Source organism: Polyergus mexicanus, unplaced genomic scaffold (assembly GCF_030449975.1).
Source record: "Polyergus mexicanus isolate NDT 795.1 unplaced genomic scaffold, iyPolMexi1.0 SCAF_18, whole genome shotgun sequence".
Classification (NCBI taxonomy): domain Eukaryota; kingdom Metazoa; phylum Arthropoda; class Insecta; order Hymenoptera; family Formicidae; genus Polyergus; species Polyergus mexicanus.
Window position 1 is genome coordinate 720,746 of NW_027223338.1, and position 26,687 is coordinate 747,432.

Sequence of the window (26,687 nt, forward strand, 5' to 3'; positions counted from 1 at the left end):
GACGTGCGATATGCGTAGTGTGTTCCGAAGCTCGTATGTGTGTGCACGCGTGTTAAAAATGTTTGTTTATAGTTGATAATCGTCCTGATAACGCTAAACATGATGGATTATGAATTTAAGATGAAAACGCAGAAAGATCGCACGAAGGTTGAAGATCTCTTCGAGTTCGAGGGATGTAAGGTCGGAAGGGGCACTTACGGACATGTATACAAAGCCCGTAGGAAAGAAGGGTTAGTCTCTCTAACCTCCACTCTCCCAGCTCCAAAGCAATGCAAAACTCGCTTAATATTATTTCTCTGTCGAACATACATTCTCATAAATACATTACATTCAATATAATTTAATCATTCAATCCTCTTAGATTGTGTAATACAAATTTATTTGCTCCAAAATTTCTATAAATCTATTTCGTAGTCGAGTTTTTTTTCTGTATAAAAGTACTTGTCGTCTTCATTCTATCGAACGTTTTTCCTTTTTTAATTCCTTTTTTCCTTTATTGATTGTTATTTTCATGTCTAGCTCTCTGCATTTAATATTCAATAAAGTTTTTTAATTTTGGATTTAATTAGTCTGATTTGTCTATAATTTAAAAATTACGAGAGAGAGAGAGATTAATATAATCATTGAATTTAAATTATTATATTTCATAGTTTAATCACATTATCAATTCTCTCTTATATAATATAAATTGCGTTGATTCACTCTGGTCATATTTAATTTTGAGAAACATTAATGCTTTTATTCTTGTTGTAAATCATGATTGTAAAATTAAAAATCTTCCATTTTATAAATTTAATATACAAATTCATAAATAGTGTTCCAGATAGTGAATTAAAGTCTCGGCCTGATACAAAAGATTTTGGCCTTAAGCAAATTGAGGGTACAGGACTTTCAATGTCTGCATGTCGAGAAATTGCTGTGAGTTTTCTCATTGCTTTTAATAAACAATATTTGCCTGCATTTAACAAAAGGGATAGTTTGATTTATAATTTCTTCTATTATAGTTACTCAGGGAACTAAAACATGTCAATGTCATTACTCTTATTCGTGTCTTTCTCTCACACAATGACCGCAAAGTTTGGTTGTTGTTTGATTTCGCCGAGCATGATTTGTGGGTATGTTTATACTTTTAATGTAAGATGAAAGTATTTTCCAGCAATATATGATACTAATATCATGTAACAGTATGCTAATTTTATTTGCAGCATATAATTAAATTTCACAGAGCAGCAAAGGCTAATAAGAAGCCAGTAATGGTACCAAAGGGCATGGTCAAGTCTTTGTTGTATCAAATTTTAGATGGTATCCATTATTTACATTCTAACTGGGTTCTTCATAGAGATTTGGTAATTGATGCTAGCGATGTACATTTTTATTATATTTATGGATTATATTTAATGACATTAATTTTCTTTGTTTTAGAAACCTGCAAATATTTTAGTAATGGGTGAAGGAAATGAGCGAGGACGCGTGAAAATTGCCGATATGGGCTTTGCTAGATTATTTAACGCTCCTCTTAAACCTTTGGCAGATTTAGATCCTGTCGTAGTAACATTTTGGTATAGAGCTCCGGAATTACTTTTAGGTGCCAGACATTACACGAAAGCTATAGGTTTGTAACGCTTTGTATGCCATTATATTATTTTATTGTAGCTCATACAAATTGTATATTGAATTATGCGTTTCAGACATATGGGCTATTGGCTGTATATTCGCAGAACTTTTAACATCCGAACCTATATTTCATTGTAGACAAGAAGACATCAAGACTAGTAATCCATATCACCATGATCAACTAGATAGGTAAGAATACAGTACGATTTTGTGTTTTTTTTTCATACTACAGACAATAAAATGAATTAATTTATATTTAGGATATTCAATGTGATGGGATTTCCCTTAGAAAAAGATTGGGAGGATATTAAAAAAATGCCAGAACACCCTACATTACTTAAAGATTTTAAAAGATCCAAGTGAGTTTGTTACAATGTAAAATGTAAGTCCACTTTAATATCTCATTCAAAATCTTTAAATATAAATTTTTTTATTTTCAGTTATGCAAATTGTTCTCTTACTAAATATATGGATCGGCATAAGATCAAACCTGATAGCAAGGCATTTAATTTGGTATGAATTAAAAGAAGAAATGTAAAAATTTAATTTTACATATTAGACCAAAAAATCTTTATCATATTATTCTGTTTTAGTTACAAAAACTATTGATGATGGATCCAAATAAGCGTATCACATCGGAGCATTCTATGCAGGATGCCTATTTCCAAGAGGAGCCATTGCCAACACAGGAGTAGGCATCTATTTCTATATTTTTATATATATCAGTATAATTTAGATTTTTAAAGTAATAATCTCACTTAAATTTTATTTATTTCATATAAAAATTTCAGCATATTTGCCGGATGTCCTATCCCTTATCCCAAGAGGGAATTTCTCACAGACGACGATACCGAAGAGAAGACAGAAAATAAAGCGAGACAAAATCAACAACAAACGGTAATTACTTCCGAGATACATCTCGGAAACATTTCTTTGTGATATACTTTATATATGAAGTTTAAGCCACAACTACTATATAATAATAAGAGAGATAACTATTTTAATACAGATATAATCTCTAATATATAATATATACATATTTTTTTCTCTTACATATTTAGTTATATTATTTTCAAATCTTATAAAAAAGTAGTTTCGATTTTTTAAACGGCTCTGCAATGGCAAGGCGAGTAAAGCTTACTTTACCATTCTTTAAGCTCCATCGCTATACGGTAGTTGAGGATTAAACTGAATTTTTACAGCGCTTTGTCGCTCATCCGAGTATTTGTCAAACAGCAACAGCAGAATCAACAGCAGCAAGGTAACGGCGATCACAATCATGGGCAGAACGCGAAACGGGTGAGATTAAATGGGCCGCACGGTGCTCCGGAATTCCATCAGCATCAGAATCACGCGATGACCCATCAGCAACCACCGGGAATGGTTTATTCGACGGCTCAGCCGACCCAGCCATCGAACTTTCATCAACGTTTCTAATTTTGTGATTTTTAATCCGATTGATCAATTCGAATCAGACCAAAACTTAAACTGTCACACAAATAATGCATTAATTTAGTTCACTAATCAACATTGTCAACAGAGTGGTCAGTGATTCGTGTATATTCCGTAAGTATGATAATACAACTTTATTTATATATATACATGCGGAGAATTATTTCTCGTTTCCGCGTCCGCTTTTATATCTCTCCATATCTATCCTTTATATCTCCGTTTGTACTATCAATATTCCCCGACGCTGTATATGCGTCAATGGAAAGGTCTCGATTGTAAGAGCACCGATGATGGTCACAAAGACGGGAAGGAGGCTCTATGGGAGTGGAAAGGAAGGACTCGATCGCGCGTGGGGGGAGCGATCGAAGTCGGGAGTCGGGGACCGATTAAATGATCACGGAGGGGGATCTATCGCGCACGCGCGCGAGACGAATCGCGCGTGCGATCGCGTCGTCGCGGGCACCTGAAACGCAGTTTCCGCGAATCGCTGCTCGGAGAAAAAAGTGCGTGCGCGCGTGCCGTTCCGATCGCTTGGATGTCAGGATGAGCCATCGGTGCGCCATCGATCCGGGAGTCGTCGCGCTGGTCCGATGAGAAGACGACGCAGGTGAGAATGACTCCGCTCGTCTTTTGATGGAGCAAGAACGGTTTTTTCATTCACTGTTCGTGAACGCGCTTTGTCCAAGGCTTTGAAACAATTTCAAAAGCTGAGAATCTTTCCGGGCTCGAAAAAAGACGAATATTAGAAAAGCAACAATCTTAATTAACTGCTTAAAAATGATGTATGTTAGTCATTTATTTATATATTGCAACATATTTCTTCAATTAGCTTATATAAATACAATCTCGCGCAAACATGTTTAAATTATTTAAACCATTATGCTCGATCGTGTCTGACCAAAGATTATAATTAACTAAGTATTTGTATATTTAAAAAATTAAATATTGTTGCATTCTTAGTCTATGATTACATTGCGCGAAACATCAAACATTATATATGCGAGATACGATAATAAATATATATGATATTTATGTCGGATGAGTAAAAATAGAAATCTATGCGATTCTCCGACCGCGTAGAGACTTCAATGCCTTTTATCCGCACGGGTGATGTCTCTCCTGTGTTCACGTGTCCCGTGTTCGAGATCTTCGTATTTTTCTCGCGTGAGGATAGTTATTGGGTGAGGTATCGTGAAATATCTACGCCACAGGTGCGATCTCCCTAAGCGATAAGCGATTAGTAGCCGCTAGTACAGCGTTTGACATTCCGTTTGATCTGCAGACAAGATCGCGATTTTAGATCGATCGAACCGATTTCTGCTCGATAACTTGCGCGTTGAATATAAATATCCGTTGACTTTAAATATATAATGCGTAATAAAGTATTGTTAATATCCATTTGGATATGCAAGAAACCGCGCTAAAATAATTTTTACATCACACCGCATTCTATATTCATCATTGTTACATTATCATTTGTTTTGTTTTGTTTAAAAAAACATCAAACTAATATACTAAATATAATATAATGTATATTTATATTTTAAACACGATAACATATTTTCTATAATTAATGCAGCATTAATGATACTGGCATTTGTTTTATCATTAGGTCGCTCGTTATATTTGTAACATTTGTTATATTACAATATGTGATTAATGTATGTTGATATTATTTCACTTTTATTATTAAGAATCAAAATAATACATATATTTTTAAATATTAAATTTTATTTTATAATTAAATATTATTATATTAAGTAACATATAGATATTATTTTACATTTTTAATATCAAGTAAACATGTATTTCTTAGATATCTTAAGTTACATATACATTCATACATATGTCAATTTCAGAAATCGCGTTTGTTAAAGCCAGCCCTGTTACTCTGTAAACAAATGTGGCATTTAGAAACAGAGCGAACGCGCGATAATCGTGCTCTCGGTCGCGAGGCATAGAGGAATCGAGGATATCGTTGAAAATATCAATTAAATATCGTCATCTTTATTTCGCTTTTAGTTCGTCGAATCGAGATACGCAAGCGGAATGCAAATGTGACGGAAAAAAACTCTAGCAGCTTAATGCTACGCCCTATCCACGGCCTGAGAGAATCAACTTCGAATAATATAATTGCCTGTCCGCGTCTCCATGTAATCATATTATATTATATTATAGCCTTCACTATATATATATATATAATAGAAGTAGAGAAGGAAAAATCAAACCAAGCTTAATCCTTTATCGAATCGTGTTGCCTTCGGGCAACAGAAAACCAGATAAACGCAATAAAACGTGCTTCATTAGCAAGATTTGACGTTTTACAAGCATCTTTTCAAAGTACGTGTAAGAAATAAAAGGTCAACATTGAGCGACATTGATATAATCAAATTTTATTTGCGAAATACGATTGTCTTCTAGCTAGGATGTTTCACATAGATCAATTCTCATCGCCGATAACTAAAAGTCGGGAAAAGAGCGATGGATAAGAGCCGAAAGAGAAGAATTCTGCGCGGCAATTAAAATGATATTATATTTTTGCGATATGACAAGGACGATTGATCAAGTTTCTCTTTGAAATGTGAATTCGCGACTCAGCCCTCTAGTGAATGTGGGATTTGAATTGGAATACTTTAGTTACTCTTGCCGAGATAATATTCACTTGATAACATTAACAATTTTTCGAAAATACAATCCAAACTGAATTTCTCTGTTATTAGCACGCACTGAGCATAATCGTATTTATCGCTAAATGATATTAATAATACGGATCAGGCGAGAGAGAATGAACAATCAATAATTTTGCCTTGCGTGTTGATCGCGGCACGTTTGCATGGCAATCTTCGTGTCAATTACTCGCTCAACATCGACGTCTAATAACATACAATTATGGCAATCACGAGGATTCCTCCCGCGCGATCTTATCGCGATTATGAAGAATGCTTCATCGAGAAAAAAAAAACTGTTAACTTGACTAAATTCGTCCAACTAATTACTATTTCTTTGTATTTCTTTAATTGAAATATTTAAATCAAATATACGTCATGTTAGATTTAATATATCGTATTTGACTTAAATATTTAAATATTTCAATTTAAAAAATACAAAGAAATAGTAATTGGACGAATTTAGTCAAATTGACAAGTTTTTTTTTTTTCTCTTGTTCAATTTGTATTGTCTCTGCTTTCGCTTATATGACAATTCATGATCATCGTAAATTTAAATTGGACTCTACGAAATGGGAAAGAGATGGTCTTTAGGCGAAGCTATACTTACGAATATGCAACTGTCAACGTGGAATCGATTTATGAATTTTGCGAAATGATTTTATTATCACCATTATTTGTAAAATCGGGAGAAATTTTGTCGTGTCTCGTGCACGTTCGCTTCGTTTTCGATCTCCTTATGATAAGACCCGAGCGCGGTTCAGTCACCGAAATCGCTCAATATGCAGAGCCGGCTACGCGTCCGAAGGACATAAACATCGGACCAGGACGCGACGATCGTCGATGCAAATCTCTGGACGAACGCGTTTGCACGCCCGGTTTCTTCGCATTGTGCCACGTGTGCGTGCGCTCATGACGAAAAAAAAAATATATATACATATAACGAGATCTAGCACGTTCGCGCGCGCATTTCATTTCGCTCCGGGCAAGGACGATCGCGTTATGCCATCGTCGCCGTGCTTTCACGCGGTGAGAAACGTGACGGTACTTTCAACGAGAACGAGAACCCCGCCGGTTTCGAATATACATAGTCGATCGTCGATTATCGCCGCGCTCGCGAGAGACATTTACATCCGTAAATCATAGTCGATTCATCCCCGACAAGGGGGCTTTTTCTTTTTGCGCGCCATTGTCGAGCCCCGATCACGTGGGACCACCTGTTGCACAGCACGTGAAACCACGTGTTGCCCAGCACGTAGAACCACCTGTTGCACAGCCAAGTGCATCAGCTGTTCCCGCTACGCGACTGCTATACGTCAATCATTACCGCGATTGCGTAAATCGTATCTCATGAAATTCGCGGAATAGCAAAGTTTAATGCCAAGAATACTATTGATACAATAAATGTGCAATCAATTCGATATTTCGATAAAATTTTTGTTTTATGAGGAGAAATGAAATAATATGAGGAAAGAATTAGGATTTCAAAAAATCCTTCCGCCGAAATATATTTTCCTAGTAACTTTGACGATTTCTCTTTCTATTTTCAGCATCAAATAATACAATAAATATTTACCGTTAAAAATGCAATATTATTATATCGTTTACATCAAATATTTTTATTCGTCATTTCTCGCGCATGCAGTTATTACGAATCGTTGAAACTAGCACGAACACGTAAACCTTCGACTCTCCCAAATTCATCGCGAGTTAAGGCCACCCCGTAAGAGTTTCGAGTGGCCCAGGTTAGGATCTAAAAGGCCTTCCATCGGCTTCGGTTAGCACCCTATATGGAGACGTACGATGCCTACCTTCGCCTGATTCCTTTTTTTTTCTTTTTTTTTAATCGTCGACGTGCAACTGCCTCGCGGGCTAGAATTAAAAATAAAAATCCTTCTAAGCTCAGAAGCGCGATCCCTTAAAAGCGTAATCCCCGAAACGCATATTGCGTGAGACAGGGTGGGGATAGGAAAAAAGGGGAACAGAACGGAAAATCCACGGCCGTCTGCGCCCGTACACGGCCTCCCATTAACCACTTCGCACTTTGCCTTTTCCGCTAATGGATGACAGCGAGAAAATATCGGTCTGCGTGAACAGGCGAACAAAGCGATTTACGATTTGTCGACAAATGCAGCTGTTTCTCGATGGTTTGCGAATATATTGCGAATGTGTTCCGCGTTCTTGTGGTCAATTTTGTTTTACTAGGTTTTTCTGAGATTGCGCCATTCTACACACAAAAGTAGGATAGACGTCAAAGATAAATTGTATTAGTCGCTCGACATCGTTTTACATACCTTATTAGATTCATCGTAATTAAAGTGATTTTTTTTTTTTTTCATGGGAAATTATTTTCGGGAATACACGCATATTTGTTAACCATCGATGATTCCGTGACTCTTTAATTCCTTTATCGCACATAATGACAAATTCACACAGTGATTTGAAAAAGATATAATTCTCATTTTATTAGATAAACTTCTAATTCAATATATTTAACAATTGTACAATCGATTCTTTTAATTAAATGATATTTATTGGAATGTTGAAACTGATGTGCATAATTATTTAATCAAAATAATCATATAGAATTTTTTCACCATTATTATGGATATTAATCTAAAGAGTTTGACGAAATAAGAATTATTTTTCTCTTCGGGCTGCTCACTTGTTTCACTGTCGGAATCTTCTTTGATTCCTTGAACCTCTCTTCTCCGACGAATTGATCAAAAGTCGGCAAATCAAGGAATATGTAAAATTGAAGTATCTCTTCTCCTTTCCTTCCTTTGATTTATGTCTGTTACTTTCGAGACGCACAAGCTTAATCTCTCTCTTTATCTTTTACTTGGATAATTCTTTTTGGAGAACGCCTACTCGCGACTCTCCTCGAATTCTCGACAATCGAATTCCAAATGATTTATGTTCTATGAACCGGTTCCGTATCTCTCGTGATGCTTTTTTTGTCAACTAACTGCCAAAAATATTCTTTCAAATATTTCAAGATATCTGCGAAATTCGTATAGAAGGATATTTACTTTGAGAAATGCGGAAATACTCTCTACTCGTGTCTCGCGTTTAACGTAAACGGCGCCCGTTTGATTCTCCGCTCGAGATATCGCATTGTACGCGCAACTTGCGTAAGAGGAACAAAATTCAAATTCACACAGTATTCTGCTTAATTTCGTTAAATGCAAGCTATAAAATGTACGCGGCTGACGTCTTACCGGAGAGAATGCTCTCTATATAGTAATAGCGCCAATCCGTTCAGCCGCGTTCGGGAATGTTAATCATTCTTTGCGCAATTTTTATTAATATTTCTATTCTACTCTGAGAATGCCGGATAATGTAAAAAGGGGATAAGCTTTCTTTTTTTTTTAGAAAACGCAAGGCGCGTATAAAATTTCCTCCACAATTTCCCAACTGCTTCTGTCTTACGACAGTAATCTTCTTCGCGTTCCTCCGTTTCCTTGACGCAATTCGTGAAATCCGTTCTAATCCTTGCTAAGTCCTTGCCGAGGAACGCGCTCGTTTTTCTCGGGATAATCGGCGAAATAAATGGGAGATCGCGCTTCTCGGCGTGACGAAGCCGAGGAACGACATTGACGACAGCCGAAACCTCTTTTGTCGCGGAATAAAAGATGTAGGAAGGGAGGAGGCCCGAGAGCGAGTGCGTTTGTGTGCGTACGCAGGAGGACAGAATGATCGGGGGGCCAGGTAACCGAGGGAGAAAAAGAGAGAGGAGAGGCGAGGTTAACAAGGTGCCAGATATGGTATCCCGCGCGACCGCCGTGAGTGCCATTTTACTTTACACGCACGGCGGTTGTGTATACACGCGTGTATGCGTGCGATCGCGCCTGCTGCCTACGCCTGCTTACAATTAGCAACGATCACTGGCTACTGGCCGCTAACCTGCCGAATGCAATTTTCGAATATCCGCACCTGTGTGTGGCTCGTTTCCTCTCCTTAAAAAAAAAAAAAAAAAAAAATGTCTGCGCAAAAAACGCGAACGTTTTGAGAAAAGATGCCGTTTCTCGTCGCCGATGTCCATAATTGGCGCGATGCGCGCTTAATTCATATACATCGTCGCGTAATTATAATTTTCTAATCTCATCCGCGAATACCGCGTTACTAGTTTGTTCCTTGGCTAAGCAATATCCGGAGAAACGAATAAAAACACAAGGGGTTTTCCAAAGTGGGATCGAAACGTTTTCGTTAATTCGTCCCATGTATCGGCACACTTGTCAAATCTGACAGACGATCGATCTTTTCGTTTCAGGGTTTAAAAAAAAAAAAAAAAAGAAAAAAGGAAATGTGCCGCAAGATTTCTCATCCGTATAGCACAATCGTGGGGGAAGGGGGAAGTAATTTACACTTTCCCCCCCTCCCGGGGGAAATATCTCTCGTAGAATTCAATTTTGATCCGCGCGAATGATTGAATTAGCGAGATCACGCGATCCTCCTCGGATAACATCGGAGATTGCATCTGCAAAGAAGAAACTAGACCGCTCGTTCGGTTTTTTTTTTTTTTTTTTACGCCTTTAAGATCGTCCACACGGCCTTCCTAAGATGGGCAGAGGACGCAAACGCGCGTCCGCTCGAGCGAGCATCTCTCGAGGTCGAGGCGGAGAAACGGATATCTCTCGCAGCAAGGGGAAAAGCTCTCCTGCGCGTGTAATTACGCGTTTTAGCTTATATAGCGAGCGCGCTTATGAATCATGCGAGAATCATCGCGATGCGTCCTCTACCTGCCCCTAATGCCACTATGTTATATTTCGGATTTGTTAGCCGGTGCCGCCTGCTTTCGGCCTGGTCGGGTGTCTCCTCTCGCGGTCCTTAATATCCGACTGCTATTCTATTTTTAAACGTGACTAGAGCGAGGTATGTGCATGCGCGCGATGACGCAATCCTACGGTCTTTCCCTTTTATATTTCCTTCCCTGCCGCTCTTCCTCTCTCTTGCGCGCGCGAGCGCGATCGCCTAGCGATGGAATCGAGCGAGAATCGCGAGAAAACTTTCTTTTTATTAGAAGAGAAAAAAATTTAAACTTTTTTTTTTTTTTTTTTACACTAAAAAAGAAAAGAAACTTGTTAGAGTCCCCAAAAGGAATCCGTCATTAAGTGGACGTCCGGTTCTTTTGGAACGTCCTGTACGCGTACCGTAAAGGTATCGGAATCGATCGTATATAATGATGAGTATACGCCGTGTGTACAATGTATGTATACGTTCATCTTAATACCTATCTCTCGCTACTATCGAAACTACCCGGCCTGTCGCTCCTTCTCCATTTTCCTACGCACTCTTACTCCGCCCGTCTCGCTCCATTCCCGCGTCACAATGACTTTCTCGCTCCTTTCCGCTCCTTTAACCGATGGCACGCGGGGCGATACGTCCGTATTCGTATCGCGACATTGCTAAGAAGCACGTAATATATTTCGAATTTTTCTTTCAAACGAGGAAATTATTCGTTTTGTTCCATTCTTTAACCGTTAACATTTATAATATATATATATAATTTTCGGCAGACGTATCGATATTCGTTACGATACATCAAAATTTTGATATTACGCATAGGACGTTTCATTCCCGTCGCTTTTCCTTCTCTTTCAACACCTGGTCCGTTTGTCCTCTCGACGACGAAATCGTATACGGAACGTACGGATCCGCGTAACGAGCTCAGCTTCGATATATTGTACGTATGTACGGGCACGCACGGACAGCTACGGGGACACTCGCTTCAACCTAGACCTCGCTCTTCAGACCTCGATCCACTCGGACTTGTTATTGCGAATTCGCCGTTTTATGAGGCGAGCGATCTCCGTGCGCGCGTTACGAGTCCCAGTCCCGAGAATCATTAATCTTCGCGCCGTAAATGAAGCGTTTTCACGCTTTAATACAAAGCGATCACAGTCCTCGTCGCTTAGGAAATTCACTTTTTGCTCGATTGAGTCAGAACTCGGTTGAGAGGACAAACACGCGCGAATGTGTTTGTCGAATCCGTGACTAGTCAGTCGTCTTCGTTCATGTGGCGTTTTTTTTTTTTATATCTTTCGGGTTCTATATTTCATTCCCACGCGCTCGAGGGATCGTCGTTAACTGAATAATTTACTGAATATTTGTTAATTGCTTCAAAGTAATAAAGATAAAGACGAGAAGAAGCGATCAAATCTAAAAACTGGACAATTATTTAGCATGTAAGATATGGAAATTTTCTTCAAAATATGTTTTTTTTTTTTTTTAAGAATTTAAATTAATTCGCTATTGAATAAAAACGTAATTATTCCATCAAAACTCCCGGTTTTTACGATAACGTAAAATTGAGACTGAAAGGATTTTCGAAACTATAAAAGGTGATAGCATGTGGAAAGCGCGTTTTATGGGCGTCTCTACATCGATGTATTAATCGTGGTGAGAAAAGTTTATTGCGAAACTTTAACTGGCATAGCGCGTTTATCACGCAGTAATATTTATTTCCAGCAGCAGCGGTGGCGTCTCGATTTAATGGGATATTAAGAAGAATTATGCGATAACACGCGTATCCTTTCGCGGATACTCGAATACCGGAATACATTTAGCGTTTATTGCACGAGAACACAAGCGCCAGCAAGCAGGTGTCATAAATCAGACGCACGTGTACGCATTTGGATTTGCCTAAACGGATTAATATCTCGTCGATCGATACGATTTTTAGCGGCAAAGTACGATTATCTCATAACTTATCTTTGCCGTTAATATCGCCTACCGATCGTTTCGTTCTCAAATGCGATAAATTAATTCGAATTAAGTGCGAATTGTAAGAGACGCTGTATCGCGAACTGACGGAATTTTTTTGACCGCTGTTGCAGATACTGGAAGCCCAGCATCCGCGGATGCAACCGGCATCATGGATTCCCACGTCGGACTCGACTACATCGTGGATAATCCTGATTATTGCGTCAAGCTCGCCTCGGGTAAATTATTAACAGCGTTTCCGATGCCATAATCCCGCGTATTGCGTATTAAACGTCTCGTATTGCAGCGCTGGAAACGGCGTGTCCGTCCGTGAAGAAGCGAGTTGTGGAGCTACTGTCGGCGCTGTGCGTTTATAGTCAGGATGGCAGACAGAGAGCCATCGATACCCTTCACATGCATCAGGTGACTATAATCCTCAGGTGAAATCGTATTCGCGGACATGGAATTTTCTCGTTTATTCCTTTCTCGCATCGTACTCTCTCAATTCACTGGATCGATGAAAATCAATCGCTCAAACACTGATGCTAGATCCATTGTGTATTTTCATCTGATTACGGTAGCGTATTATACGTATTTATAAGATAATAATAAATTCAAAGCAAATCTCCCTTTTTATCTATTTTAAGATTAATATCTTTTGTGGAGAAAAGCCTCTACGCGAACAGATCTGGAACGAAATCTTGCGAAACTAGAATTTAAAAATTCATAATTACATATATTTCATTAAACTTTTTTACCCTTAAGAGGAATCCACAAAAAATATGCAAGTCTTGGTAAGAGATATTTTTTTAACAAAATATATACTGCTCTATAAATTTATTTTATATTATAATATTATAATATAAGACACATTTTTTTCAAATGTCACTGATCGATTGATCTCTGTCAGTGAGATTTTATTGATATGCAATGAAATATTTTCGAACCGAAACCATCAGTGATTTATTCACTGCTCTCTCTCTCTCTCTCTCTCGTGATAATATACTGATTCCATTCGAGAGAATGCGGTTTGTCGGCCGTTTGCCCGAACGATGAAGACATTCCCATCCTGAATAATCATCCTGAATACACTCGCGACAAATTACACATCATCGAAGCACGGAGCCATTGTACCCGCTCGTTGTAAAATAGCCACGGAGGAGCGTTGCGCTTAGGTAAAAGTCACGCGGTTCAAGGTTTCCCCCCTCCCCCCTCCCCCACCCTTCAACGAACGAACGAAAGAAAGAACGCCGTAATATTAATCTCCGTGCACACAAGTAAGGTGTGAATCGCCGTAATATTTGTTCCCCATTGTGTTAACCATCGCGAATTCACCGCGTTGCGAAAATTTATTTTTATCGCCGTGCAATTTGCATGTATTACATTCAAGAAACGAACACGGACGACGGATTATCGATAGTTCCTCCTTCATCGTGTTGCGTGTAGTGTCGTAAAAAGAGGGGGAGGGGAGGTTCGAGATTCGTACGGAGACGAATGAATCCGCGTTTGATCGATATGAAACGGCTCTTTGTTGGAGCTGTGGAGACAATTTTCGATTTTGATAAGGATTCTAATTATATAGCGCAGAGGTGTTAGTCTTTCGAAGGATTGATGGGGAGGGAGGGAAGGGGGGGGGGAGAACGTTGACCGACGTCTTTGTTCCCGCCGCGGAATATCCCGGAGACGAAATGCTTTCCCGGAATGGACGAGCGACGATACAACGGGCGATCTTGTATTAAGATTTATATATTCGTATGCATATATATATATATATATAGGAACGGAAGGGCGAGCGTTATCGATTGCGAGTTGTGGTCGACGAGCTGCGGAAAGCGACAGCGGAGGATTACCAGACAGCATTGCTGGCGTTCATAAATTGTTTGGTCATCTCGACGCCGGTGCTCAAGGATCGCATACGCATTCGTAACGAGTTTATCGGTGAGTGAATGAAATCGATATTATTAATTCGCGCATCTTCTCAACGATTCTTCCTACAGAGATGAACGAGACGACGCAGAATTTATCATCTCCTTCGTCTCTCTACCCTTTTCGATTTTTTTTTTTTTTTTTTTTTTTTACGCTTAAGATGGATTTATAAGAGATAAATATTTGGAATACGCGTTTTTTAGGTCTCAAGCTCTTGCCGATCCTGAACGAGCTGCGGTGAGTACGCTACGACGATTATCCGGATTCGTGGTATTTACTAATTAATTAACACTAATTAATTTAACATTGTGGAATAATAAATAATGATGAGTGTGTGAAGGAAAGGAGACGCTTTATATTGTACCCACACCATCTCCTTCGCACGCCGCTTAACGTTACGCCCGCTCCGTGTAATTGGAGATAATTACACCAAGGATTCGTGGTTCACTAACGAGAGATGATGCCGTTGTGACGGTGCCGGGTTTGAATACACCGACGCACATTTGCATGCACAATAATCCGAATAATATTTTCTAATAAATAAAAACAAATCGCGAATAATTTTATTTCTCGTTGTATCATTATTCCTTAAACTAAAATTCATAAGCTTGCATTTTTGCGCACGAGAATAGAACATTATCTGTACCGTTTTGTACAGAGTGTCCCAAAATTATCAGACGTAGATTATATTTTTAAGAGTTGATTATCTGGTCAATTTGATGAGGGGAACTGTGTCTCAAAATAGACCATAAAAGTGGTTTTGGGACACTTTGTATATGCACAATTAATTTTACTAATTTTTATTTAGATAAAATAATATAATTGTTAATTCAGATTTTTTTTTTTTTTTTTTTTTTTTTAAGCTACATTTTCGATCACATCTCTCGAAGCGATAATGTTAAACGTTTCCCGATTGTGTCGTGTATTTATCCGCTTATCAGTATACATATTGTTGAGCAAACAGTCGCTACTATTATGCTAAAAGTACACATTTGTGCGTATGTACATGGCAATCATACGATATCGATTGTTCCCTTTACCATGCGCGGAGTAAAATCAAATCTACAGAAAAAATAAACTCGATGATATATTTCCGTACGCGATCGACGCTTCTTTCTTGAAGAAGTCGCTTTTGTTGCGACAGTATCTCGTATTCAATGGGTACAAAATATCGAAAATAATCTCGTTGAATTAATTCAGCGCGTAGGAAGACGCGATATCGAAGAGATGATACTTTCATCGGCTGGCGCCAATGAGCGAGAAATAGAATCTAGGCGATTCGTCTCTCTTCCCTCTCATCTTCACTCCCTCCCTCTCTTTCTCTTTTCAAATAAAAGGTGATAATCTTAATTGTGTAACGGGAATGATTTAATTGATAAAATAAATAATAATGAAATGTATGGCAAGTAATATAAAATATATGTATGTAAGTATTTGAATAGGAAGAGGAGGAAGAGGAGATCGACAAAGCGGGAAAAGGGAGAGAAATAAAAAAGGGCTGCGAAGGGAGAGGAGGGGGCGGGGGGGGGGTCGAGAGAGGACCGAATTAACTCCTCACCGACACCCCGATGCACCTGCGACCGCATCGTCGCTCCAGGGCGATGAAGCGATCGCGCAGCGTCGCCAGAAATGCATCCGACGTCGCGACGACGCGACGCACGTCGGCCGGCCGGCGTCCTCCGCGTTGCATCCTGCCGAATCCGTCTCGACGATCCGCGTGATCGAACGCTGCCGTTTATCATCCGCGTCCCGTCGTATACATCGTCGCCTCTCTCATCCTCATCTCTGCGTCGACGCGTTTAACGTCCATCAGCGGTAAGGAAGAAGAAAGAGAAGAGAAACGTCATTGTTCTCGATCGACCAACGCGTCGCAAAATATTTCTCGCGGTTGCACCGGACGATTGTCGTAAAGAATGTTAATTATCCTCGACGCATCGTTGATGAGTTCTGCTTCTTCGTAACGTTGTTTTTTTTTTCCCCGTGAAAGCGAGATTTCTATGGTAGCGTCATTTTCGAGAGAGAAAAGAAGACGTGGAAGAAATTCTGCTCCAAATCGGTGTTCGTTTTCGCAATTGGATGTATGTACACTGTCGGAATGTAAAATAATTTTATTTTACACACGTACACGTTTTTAGATATATTTTACTGCCCGAGGCGCGTGAAAATTTCAAGTATTTTAAGAAGAGACCGCGTCTCGAGAAGAATTCCTACCGTCTTCTTTTTGTTCCTCCAACGTCGCTTAACAACGCCGGCATTGCTTTCCGTGAGTCACGGCCGTGAGCTCTCGGCGTTCGCAGTCGTGTTCCTCTTTATCCGCTTCTGTTTTGCTCGTGGCGAAGATCGATGGCAGGATCGGAGCGTCGCGGCGAGTATTTTGGTATACGCTTTATATCTCTCGGTAGGACACGCGCTCCAAGTCTCCCAGACCGTTCTGGATGCTCGACCTATCTCTCCGTTTGAATCTCAATTGCGTCTGTCTTCCCAGTCATCTCGATGCTCTTCAACTTTAATCACTAATTTATCGTACGCGCATATTTCGCGTTGTTTCATCAATCGAGAGCGATAAACTTTTTATTTCTTTTCTAAAGAATTAATGCGTATAAACGCATTAATTTTTATTTCATTATAAATGTATCTGCAAATAAAAGCTGTCGCGAGTGGATCTTTATTTTAAAGCATGCATCTCGGGCGCTTTGTATATTCCGATCTATTTATTGGATCCGAGGATCTGTCGATGTGCCGAGATCTCGCGCGCTTCGACGAATCCGTCGACTATTTCCGTGCGCTTTGAGGTGGCAAAATCGTCCACAGAACGCGTCTAAACGTCTTTCGAACGCTTCGCGATTCGCGGAGAGATTCCCTGTAGATTTGTGATTTGTGATGTCATCTGACAATGAGATGTGACAGTGATTTTTCCACCTATAAAATCTGACGCTTATATGATATTTTTATCGCGGCAACTTATCCATTTCTTTCGGCAGAGTAAATTACTTAAAAGCTTCGTCTTAAATTTCCAAATCTCCTTATAAACATTAAAATTGAATTACTTATTGAAGCACGTGGAAGCGTGAAAATGTTTCTCGAGAAGGAGGAAGAGAAAATTTACCGAAATAGAAATCGAATCTCTAAAGAAAGCTCGCGGTCGAGCGTGCCGGAAATAGAGCGGACAACGCGTGTTGTCGGCTTGAAATATCCTTGGATCAGGAAGGTGGCGATTGTTCTTGTAGGAAGAGCCACGCGCCGGACGTGAGGGTGCAGCTGGACGCCTTCGAAGATCAACGGGAGACGGACGAGGAGCTCGCGAATCGCGGACTACCCGGGATCGATCTCTCCTCTCACGTGGATGTCTTTTACGCCATCCTCGGTCAAGTGAGCGACTTCCGGCATTCTTAATATACTTCCCCACGTCCACCAGTATTTTTAACAAGTTTTTTTCTTCGACGAATCTTTGCGACAGATTTCGATTTTTTTTTTTTTTTAGTTTTATCGCGAAATTTTGACGTAAATCTCGCGCAATTTACACTGCCTGTCTGTCTCATTAAAATAAGGGCATCGCGTCAACAAATTGTTAATTATTCGTAATTATAAATTTCCACATCAATCGATCAATCGCCAGCTAAAAGCCTGTTCGAAGCACCGATCGAGACTGCTAGCGTCGTTAAGTGAGACGTCTGACAAAACGCAGCGTACTCTCAGGTTGCAGACACTCCGCAGGAGATACCTTTTCTGAGTGTCCTGCAGCATCTGTTGCGTTTGGATCCGAAAGACGCCGCCAGTGATCTGGCGTGGGACACCGCCGAAACCTTGGTACATCGAGCCACGTTGCTTGAGAGTCGTGAGGATGCCACCAAATTGCTGAGATCGCCCAGTCTTCAAGTGAGTGACTCGAGTTTTATTTATCTTTTATTTCGCCGAAATAAATTAAAATCGAAAAAGCTCGTGTCGCTTACGCGCAACTCTTATTCTCTTCTCTTCTCTAATCTCGCTCCTGCGGACATTATTAGATGCGGGAACGATCGCGTGGTTTCCTTTCACGTAAAAGTCGCGATGACAAATATATCGATTCTATCCGTTACGCGACTTTCGCCGATTACACAATCGTGAAGAGACCCCTCCCCCGGTGTGGCGTCTCTACGTTACATCGGATCGTTTAAATTTCGCGATCATCTCGCGGGTACCGTCATCAATGTCAACCGCGCTAACGCGAATTAATATAACGCAACGCGTTATGTGTGTGCGTGTGTGCGATACTCGTCGTGTACTTTTACTTTCTGACCGTACTTGACCGAAAGACGCGAGTCCATAAAAGAAGAAACTCGTACCACGCCTCATATCGATGAATCACGAAGCGTGCATTCGCGCACGTAAATGCGTTTCTTCCGTAAAGATTTTGCAAAAAATACGATACGCTGTAAAGTTTTATTCGCGAAATTTCTCGTCAACCCTTTTACAAATAGATATCGTATGAGAGAGATGTGTTACGCATCTTGTTCTTGAATGAGAACATAATCTCTCGAAAAGTATATTATCTACAAATAAGGATAAATATATCCAACGATTGATATCTACACCGATCTGTATCGAAATTTTTCTTCCATTTTCAATCTTAACTTTCAATCTACTTGGATACTTTAAGTAATTAAATTAGACTTTTTATTTAATCTATAATTTTGTTAAAAGCTACTCTTCCAAATCTCTAATTGAGAAACTGTTCATTTACTGCCTATTTATGATACAAAGTATTAGAAGCTTTAAAAAAATTTATTATAATGTATATAAAATATCAATTATATATTTATTACAATATATATAATATATTATAATTAAATCTATCAGAATCCTCTAGAATTTATAAACGCGTGAGAAAATTAAAATTGAAGATAGGAATGAAATTTGGATTCGGATATAACGGGAACGGTTGATGCTTCCAGACGAATCTATGCTGTCACTGCCGCGGCGCCGATCAGACGTGCGGAACGTCGCGGAAAGCGTCGCTGCCGGCGAACAACGGTTCGACGGGACCCCTGTCACCGCCGCCGCCCCCGCCACCCCCGATTCCGGCGGCATCCGGTCCGCAATCGAGCGGTTTCGTTCTGCCGCCCCCGCCGCCACCGCCGCTCTTCGTCAACGTCGTCAACGTCGCCGACGCGCCCATGGAGCCGCCGATGCCGCCACCCTTACGCGTGCCCCCCGTCGCGCGCGCGCTCACCCCCGAGCTACCCAGTAATCACGCCAGGCTGCTGCCGCAACAGGAGATTCCCGTCCCCAGGACAAAGATGAAGACCATCAACTGGAACAAGATACCCAATCATAAGGTATTTAAATTGGGAAAAAAAAAGAGGATGGAATAATAGCTTTCCCGAAGTCTCCTTTCTCTCGTCCCTTTATCGCACCGATTGTTCGCAGGTGATCGGCAAACGGAACATTTGGTCCCTTGTGGCGAACGAGCATCAGAATTCGCCGATGGCGGACTTGGACTGGGCCGAGATGGAGGGCCTTTTCTGTCAACAAGTACCGCCGTTCATGCCACCGGCGACCTGCTCGTCCTCGTGCGGCACCGGTGTCGACGTCGAACGACGCCGTCGAGAGCCGACGGAGGTTGTGTTCCTGTTCATTTCTTTCGCGGTATAGTATATTGAAATTCTCATGTATATTATTCTCTTTATTGCAATTTCAGATTGCGTTACTCGACGGGAAAAGGAGCTTGAACGTCAACATCTTCCTCAAGCAATTCCGAAGGTACGATAAGAAAGAGAGGACCGTGAAAATATTACCACTATTATAATCTAAAAGATATTACCGTTCTTTCATATATTTCCCGTTCTAGTTCGAACGAGGATATAATCCAGCTGATCAAGGACGGCGGACACGATGACATCGGCGCGGAGAAACTACGTGGACTTTTGAAGATACTACCGGAAGTGGACGAGCTCGAGATGCTCAAGAGCTTCGATGGCGACAAGTCGAAGCTGGGTAATGCCGAGAAGTTCTTCCTGCAGCTTATTCAAGTGCCAAAGTAATATAGCTTGAAATTTTATCAACTAATAAACAAATAAATATGTATACTATAATTATAATTTATCTACGTATTCCACATACATACAATTTGTTATAATTTATACGCAGTTATAAATTGCGCATCGAGTGCATGCTGCTGAAGGAAGAATTCGCCGCGAATATGAGCTACCTGGAGCCAAGCATCAACTCGATGATCCTCGCAGGCGAGGATCTCATGACAAACAAGCCACTGCAGGAGGTGCTGTACATGGTTTTGGTCGCTGGAAACTTCCTCAACTCTGTATGTATTTATTCTCGCCGATAAAAACGAATAAATTCTCGGACAATCTTTACGGATACGTATCCAATTTTATTAATATTCCTATATATTTGCAGGGCGGTTACGCTGGCAATGCGGCAGGCGTAAAGCTTTCCTCGTTGCAAAAGCTAACGGAAATTCGTGCGAACAAGCCGGGGATGAATCTGATACATTACGTGGCATTGGTAAAATGCAGATTAATTTTTTTTTTTTTTTTTTTGGATTATGTATATAATACAATATGTCATTTCATTCAAGATTACACGTTACTTTAGCAAGCCGAGAGAAAACGGAAGGATCTGTTAAATTTCACAAAAAACATGACTGCCTTAGAAGCGGCGACGAAGTAAGGAATTATTTAATTATTACATATAATGATTATGTGCAAGAAAAGAAAACTATTAATCTTGCGACAAATAATTTTTTATACAAGAACGACAATCGAACAACTTGCCAACGAATTTAACACTTTGGACACGAAGATTAAAAAGATCAAAGGTCAAATTCAGCTCTCTACGACCGAAACGGATATACAGGAACAAATGGCACAGTTTCTTCAGGTAAGAAATGTAATAAATCTAAATAAATATCGCGGTACATGGGATAAAAAAAAGAATAAAATAATTCAAATACATATAAATAAAATTTTTCTTTCGCAGATGGCCGAGCAAGAAATGACGCAGTTGAGGAGGGACATGGAGGAACTCGAGGGAGTGAGACGATCGCTCGCGGAATTCTTTTGCGAGGACACGAGCGCGTTCAAGATCGAGGAATGCTATAAGATATTCCATCAGTTTTGCCAAAAGTTTAATCAGGCGATCGCGGAGAACGAGAGGCGGCGTATTCAGGAGGAGCTGGTCCTGGCGCGTCGCAAGCAACGCGAGGAACAGCTGTTGGCGAGAAAACGACTGCGTGAGTGTATCTCGCGCAAAAAACGCGCACGAGCGTTGTTTTACATTTTAGGTTTTAAGAGCCGTGATTTTTTTGTTTACACAAAGTGAAAAAGATACTTTTAAAGATCGATAAATGTTTAGTTTATATTCTTCGCAACGGTTTATTTCTCCTTTTCTTTTTTCTATTCTTTTAATAAATGCGCGAGATGTGCGTTCGTTAAATGCGTAGTGAGCAATCAAGCGGAGACACCAGGCTCGGAATCCGAGTCCAATCTGATGGACTACGGGCTATTCGATCTCCACAACGGTTTACCTCAGAGAAGTTACAGCCGCGGCGAGGCCAAGGTAAACTTTGCCATCTGCTTAGCATCTACTTAACAGTCTCACAGTAACACGTAGCGTGCTTCATAATAGCGCAAAATTAAATACGAATGAACGCTTCGGACAAAAATAGAAATACCGAAGTATAAAGGAAAGTGTATAAAGTGTCCTTCGATTTTGTATACATTTAAAATGAAAGATTTTTCGACGTTTGTAGGTGAGAAGATTGCAGAATGGCGGCGTTACATCGGACGAGGATGTTTCCATCGTTGGATCACCCAACATCCGACGTCGTTTAGGATCGTGCTCAGGCGGTCCCGATCAACAATCTACCAAAGAGGACACGTACTCGCCAGGTATCGTATCGCGCGTGTTATAAAAAAAACTGTAAAATTAAAAACTTTGCTGAACGACACGACGCATTATTAATTTTGTCTTTGATCAAGTTCTCAAGAATAAAAATTGAATCATGTCTTTTCTGTGCGTGTCCTTGCACACTCGACTATTGTATTACTGTTGTTTCGTAATCAGTCTAAATATAATCGAGATTCTTTCTTTTATTTGTCAGATATCACGCCTAATGGCACACTTCGTCGGCGCAGGAGCAGGATACCGTGCGAGGATGACGACGGGAATCTAATGGACTTCTTGCGAACGTCCGGTCAGGACAATACGCGGGAGAGAAAATCATGGGGAAGTTTAGGTATTTAATGCGTCAGTTGATAGGCTATCGGATTACTTTTGGTTATTATTAATCATTATTATTTCTAAAAATATTTTTTTATCGAAGATCGATCGTGGGCGCGAAGAGCTCGCGGACAGTCGCGAAGAGGGGACCTTTTGAACGCCGATTTCTCGGGTGATCGGGAACGGCCAAGCTCGCCGTCTCCCCTCGCGGAGAGCAAGCCGTTCCTGCAAGAGGAGGAAGCGAAGCCGACCGGGTGAGTGTTTGGCCATTATTTGAAAAGCGATTATTTTACTATTATTTTTGTTTAAAAATTTGGAAAAAAAAAATAATAAGAATTCAATTCACTTATTGTGTGTGGAAATCAGGAAAGCCTGGCGACAGAAGATCGAGGCGTGGTTATCGGAGAACGAGAAAGAGGATCGCGCGGGCGAGCAGCTTCAGAGGAAAGCGAAGCAATTGCACCAAGCGAACCGACGGTCCTTCGAAGACTCGGGTGAGTGTATTTTTTGTAATAATTGAAATAAGAAACGTTCGTAAGAAACTGGGCGTTGTGGATCTGAATGGGAAAAGTTTCGATTGTAGAAAGCGAAGGCAAAAGCGTGATGAACACTTCGACGGAAGATCGATCCGTGCACGAAGGAGGATTCTCTGAAGTATACGATTGGCGACCGTCCGTCGAGAAAACGGACGTAATGCGCACGATGGAGGCCATCGAAGGTGAATATTTTCGTGAATTATGTTAAAAGTTGTCTCGTTTTGTATGCTGTCGAAAATTAAAATTATTGCACAATTTTATTATTATTTTTATCGAGATCAACAAGTCTATCAAGCATGTACTTTCGTTTCTTTCAGAAGCTCAACCGCTCTCGTCCCAGGACAAGTCCCCTTGGCGAAAGTCGAGCTTAAACGTACCAAGTATGGAAGAGACTGATTCACGTTATTCCCGTAGACTTAGATCATCCTCAAGACACAATACGGAGAATGCTCTCGTCCCGAGCACACTGCAGGTGAGCGTAAATGCAATTCTTTGAAAAAGATATAGTTTTACTTTAATAATAAATAAATATAATAATTATAATAATTGATGACTAGATTAGGTATTTTTCATTTCTCTCAATAAAATTTCTGTCAATATAAAAGTTTCAAAGGATTAAATTGTATCACGCGATATATTTACAGGCGATCAGGGAAGAGGACAGAAAGAAGAACAAGCTCAGCGACACTCTGAATGCGGACACTCAGGACGAGTTGACGATCTATCTTCGACAACCTTACACCGGATCGCAAGCTCCTGCAACCCGGCGATTCTCGAAGCTCGGCAAGAGAAGCGCAGATGAGGAACGAATCAGTGATAAGATCGAGATTGATTCGGATAATATCGAGACACCACCGGCCACCAGGCGACTGTTCAGTCCTCCGAAGGAGGTGAAACCCGTGGAAAAGGAGCCATGCAAGAGAGAACGTTGCAGCAGCTCCCTACAGAGTCGAGAAATGAAGACTGCGATCATGAAACCCATCGGCGCGGATCTCGGTACCGGTAAGCGAGAAAAAGAGAGAGAGAGAGAACGTGAGAGAAATCAAAGTTTTAGATTAAAAATATCTTCTATGGATGATAATTGGACTCGCAACTTTTCTAGGCAACTTTGACAGGTATTCGGCGACGCGACGTACCCGTAGATATAAGAAGGCTCAGGATCCCGTAAGTGACAAGGATACGTCAAGTCCCGAGTTGATCTGCGACGAGAAACCGGCGGTGCAGCGGCCCAGCACCCTTGCCCTTGCAGACGAGGGTACGCGTGAGGACGAGGATGCTATGCTGCGCATCTGGCAGGACAAACTGAAGCGGCGCGACATCGTTGCCTCGTCATCGTCACGCGACATCGACACCGCGCTGGCGGAGATCGCGCGCTCCGGCGAGGATCTGCAGCGTCTATCGACGACGACAACGACGACGACGGAGACGACAACAACGACAACGAGCCACAGAAATTCGAGATTGCCGATCAGCCAGCCACCGCCGCCAGTGGTGGCGGTGACCAACACCGTCTTGAGCCCGGTGATGCAAGAGTCGCGACCACGCGAATCCGTCACGGTGCTTATCGAACGAGCGGTAACGAGTCGCGAGCGTCATCGGAGTATGATTGATCCGAGTCAGGTGAAGGAGGCCGTCCGCTTGACCAGCAATCCGCCTAGCCAGGTAAATCAGGAGCAGGAAGCATCGAGCAGAAGCTTCCGAAGCGAGAACTCGCTGCACGAGCGAGACGATACGTCCAGTATCATGGAAGACGAGAAGCGCACAGAAGACCCGAGGAACGTCGCAGAAAACCTCGAGAAGGACATCCGATCCGCGAACGTACCTGGCGATCGATCGTTGATGACGCGACAGAACTCCATGTTTCGCAGCAGATTCATCCCCGATATAAACGTGACATCGTCGCCACCGTCATCCGGCAAGGTCACCCGAGATCAGGAGCTGAACGATGAAGGTTTCGAAGAGACGCAGAGCCTCGTTTCGGAGACCCTGAGCCAGGAGACGTCCTCGGGCAATTACGAAACGGACACGCACGATTCGACGCGATGCTCACCAGCGGAGCTGGGCTACGGCGGAGAGCAGCGCCGACGTAGCATCACAATGACGATGGACGACGACGACTTGCACGACCGCGGCAACCGAAGATCCTTATCCGTCGATAAATTATCGAAACCGGCGTCGGGCAAGGTTTTCGGCAAGAAGGAAACCGCGAGAAATGCGTCAGAAAAATCTAGTTTCCTGCCAACGCGTGCTGCGGGCGTGAAGCGTGAGTCCGCGTTAAAGAAGAGCGAGCCCCTGAAGAAGACCTCGAACATTGCCTTATCTTTGTCGGGCAATCCAGGAACTTCGTCGAAGAACGAGGTGCAACGTTCCGGTTCCAGGAGCAGTCTGCGCAGCTCGCGAAGCTCCCTGAACAGCGCGACGTCCGTGAACACGGTACGTAATCTGGCCGCGAATCACGCTCATCTGCGTAACTACACCTCGGCCATTCGTGCGCTCACCAACGACCTGAGGAAGAGCAGCCCATCGAGCAGTCCGCTGCCGCCGAAGAACGTCGTCGACAAGAGACGGCCGAGTCCTCGTCAGGTTGGCGTCAGCAGGATACCCGCCAGCAGAAGCAGCAGCAGCGGCAGCAGCGTCGGACCGACAGCGAGAAGCCTTCGAAAGACAGTGGAGGTTGGTACTCGAATTTCAATAGTTTCTCAAAAAGTTTTCGGAAAAGTATGTAGACCTTGATAGACGATTTTTGACCGAACAAGTGTTTTTAAAATTTCTTTGAAGTTACACTTTCACGTAACTTTTATACATCGATCGACAGATAGCGCCTGACATACCAAAGGTCACGAGGGGTCGACCCATCACCTCGCGCAGCAGCAGCAGCGGTAGCAGCATCGGTCAACAATCGATCATAGGAAATCGATCAGCGACTGCCAATACGAGGAGTAAATTGATCCAACCGCGAGCCGAGTCGAAGAGTCACAGCTTCATGCGACCTACAGCTGCCAGTGTCAACAAGGGTTCTATACAGAATCTTCCGAAAAGTATCAAGGCGATGGTCAAGTGATGTCTCTCCTCGACGAGAAAATGAACCGTATCTGTAACATTGTTGAAAGAATTTAGAGAAAATCTATTCGCTTAACAATTACAATTAGAAAAGTAACAAATCAAGCAGCGTTATATAAAATCAGCGAATGTTTGACAGTCAAACAGCTGATCGACGGTACCGTTAACGTTATTGTAGGATACGGAGCCCGCAGGATTAGGTAATGAAGATTATTATTATTGTGCTCGCTTATATACTAGATCGTCACAGTGTTAAGCCAAAACAAATAAGATTATTATAGTTTATTACGCCACTACCCACACCAAACAATGCAAGTTTCTCAATTCAAGAGAAAGATAATCAAATCTATTTCCAGCTTTATCGCGCGCGACTTAAGTTTTTTATGACCAAGGAAACTTTAAGGAACGCCCCGATCTTTATATTCGACGCCAAATTGCGGGAGTTTTCCTTTTAGTACCCTAGACTATATTTATAAAATTATGTGAGTACTCTGCGTTGATACCACTGCTT

At 41.4% G+C, this 26,687-nt stretch overlaps 2 protein-coding genes across 3 annotated transcripts; both read left to right on the top strand.

Annotated features, from left to right (window-relative positions):
* On the top strand, nucleotides 1–3,215 carry Cdk8 (cyclin-dependent kinase 8). The gene is made up of 11 exons (XM_070311058.1): nucleotides 1–230; nucleotides 816–918; nucleotides 1,005–1,115; nucleotides 1,206–1,346; nucleotides 1,423–1,612; nucleotides 1,689–1,803; nucleotides 1,875–1,973; nucleotides 2,055–2,127; nucleotides 2,208–2,305; nucleotides 2,406–2,511; nucleotides 2,851–3,215. Exons 1-11 carry the CDS (start codon nucleotides 100–102, stop codon nucleotides 3,049–3,051), a joined length of 1,368 nt encoding a protein of 455 aa, XP_070167159.1. The 5' UTR covers nucleotides 1–99; the 3' UTR covers nucleotides 3,052–3,215.
* Nucleotides 3,103–26,655, top strand: Form3 (formin 3). Of its 2 annotated transcripts, none has more exons than XM_070311057.1 (26): nucleotides 3,103–3,180; nucleotides 12,572–12,676; nucleotides 12,745–12,860; nucleotides 14,216–14,375; nucleotides 14,567–14,600; nucleotides 17,591–17,732; nucleotides 18,060–18,239; nucleotides 19,295–19,678; nucleotides 19,770–19,961; nucleotides 20,041–20,102; nucleotides 20,191–20,379; nucleotides 20,490–20,661; nucleotides 20,757–20,864; nucleotides 20,955–21,025; nucleotides 21,113–21,239; nucleotides 21,339–21,591; nucleotides 21,802–21,917; nucleotides 22,111–22,249; nucleotides 22,462–22,596; nucleotides 22,684–22,834; nucleotides 22,947–23,074; nucleotides 23,164–23,298; nucleotides 23,434–23,588; nucleotides 23,761–24,118; nucleotides 24,219–25,789; nucleotides 25,932–26,655. In XM_070311057.1, the coding sequence occupies exons 2-26, from the start codon at nucleotides 12,610–12,612 to the stop codon at nucleotides 26,175–26,177; spliced, it is 5,391 nt and encodes a 1,796-aa protein (XP_070167158.1). In that variant the 5' UTR covers nucleotides 3,103–3,180; nucleotides 12,572–12,609; the 3' UTR covers nucleotides 26,178–26,655. The 2 variants fall into 2 exon arrangements, with proteins under 2 accessions (XP_070167158.1, XP_070167156.1); XM_070311055.1 differs by lacking the exon at nucleotides 3,103–3,180 and adding an exon at nucleotides 3,333–3,673.
* The last annotated feature ends 32 nt before the right edge of the window (nucleotides 26,656–26,687 follow it).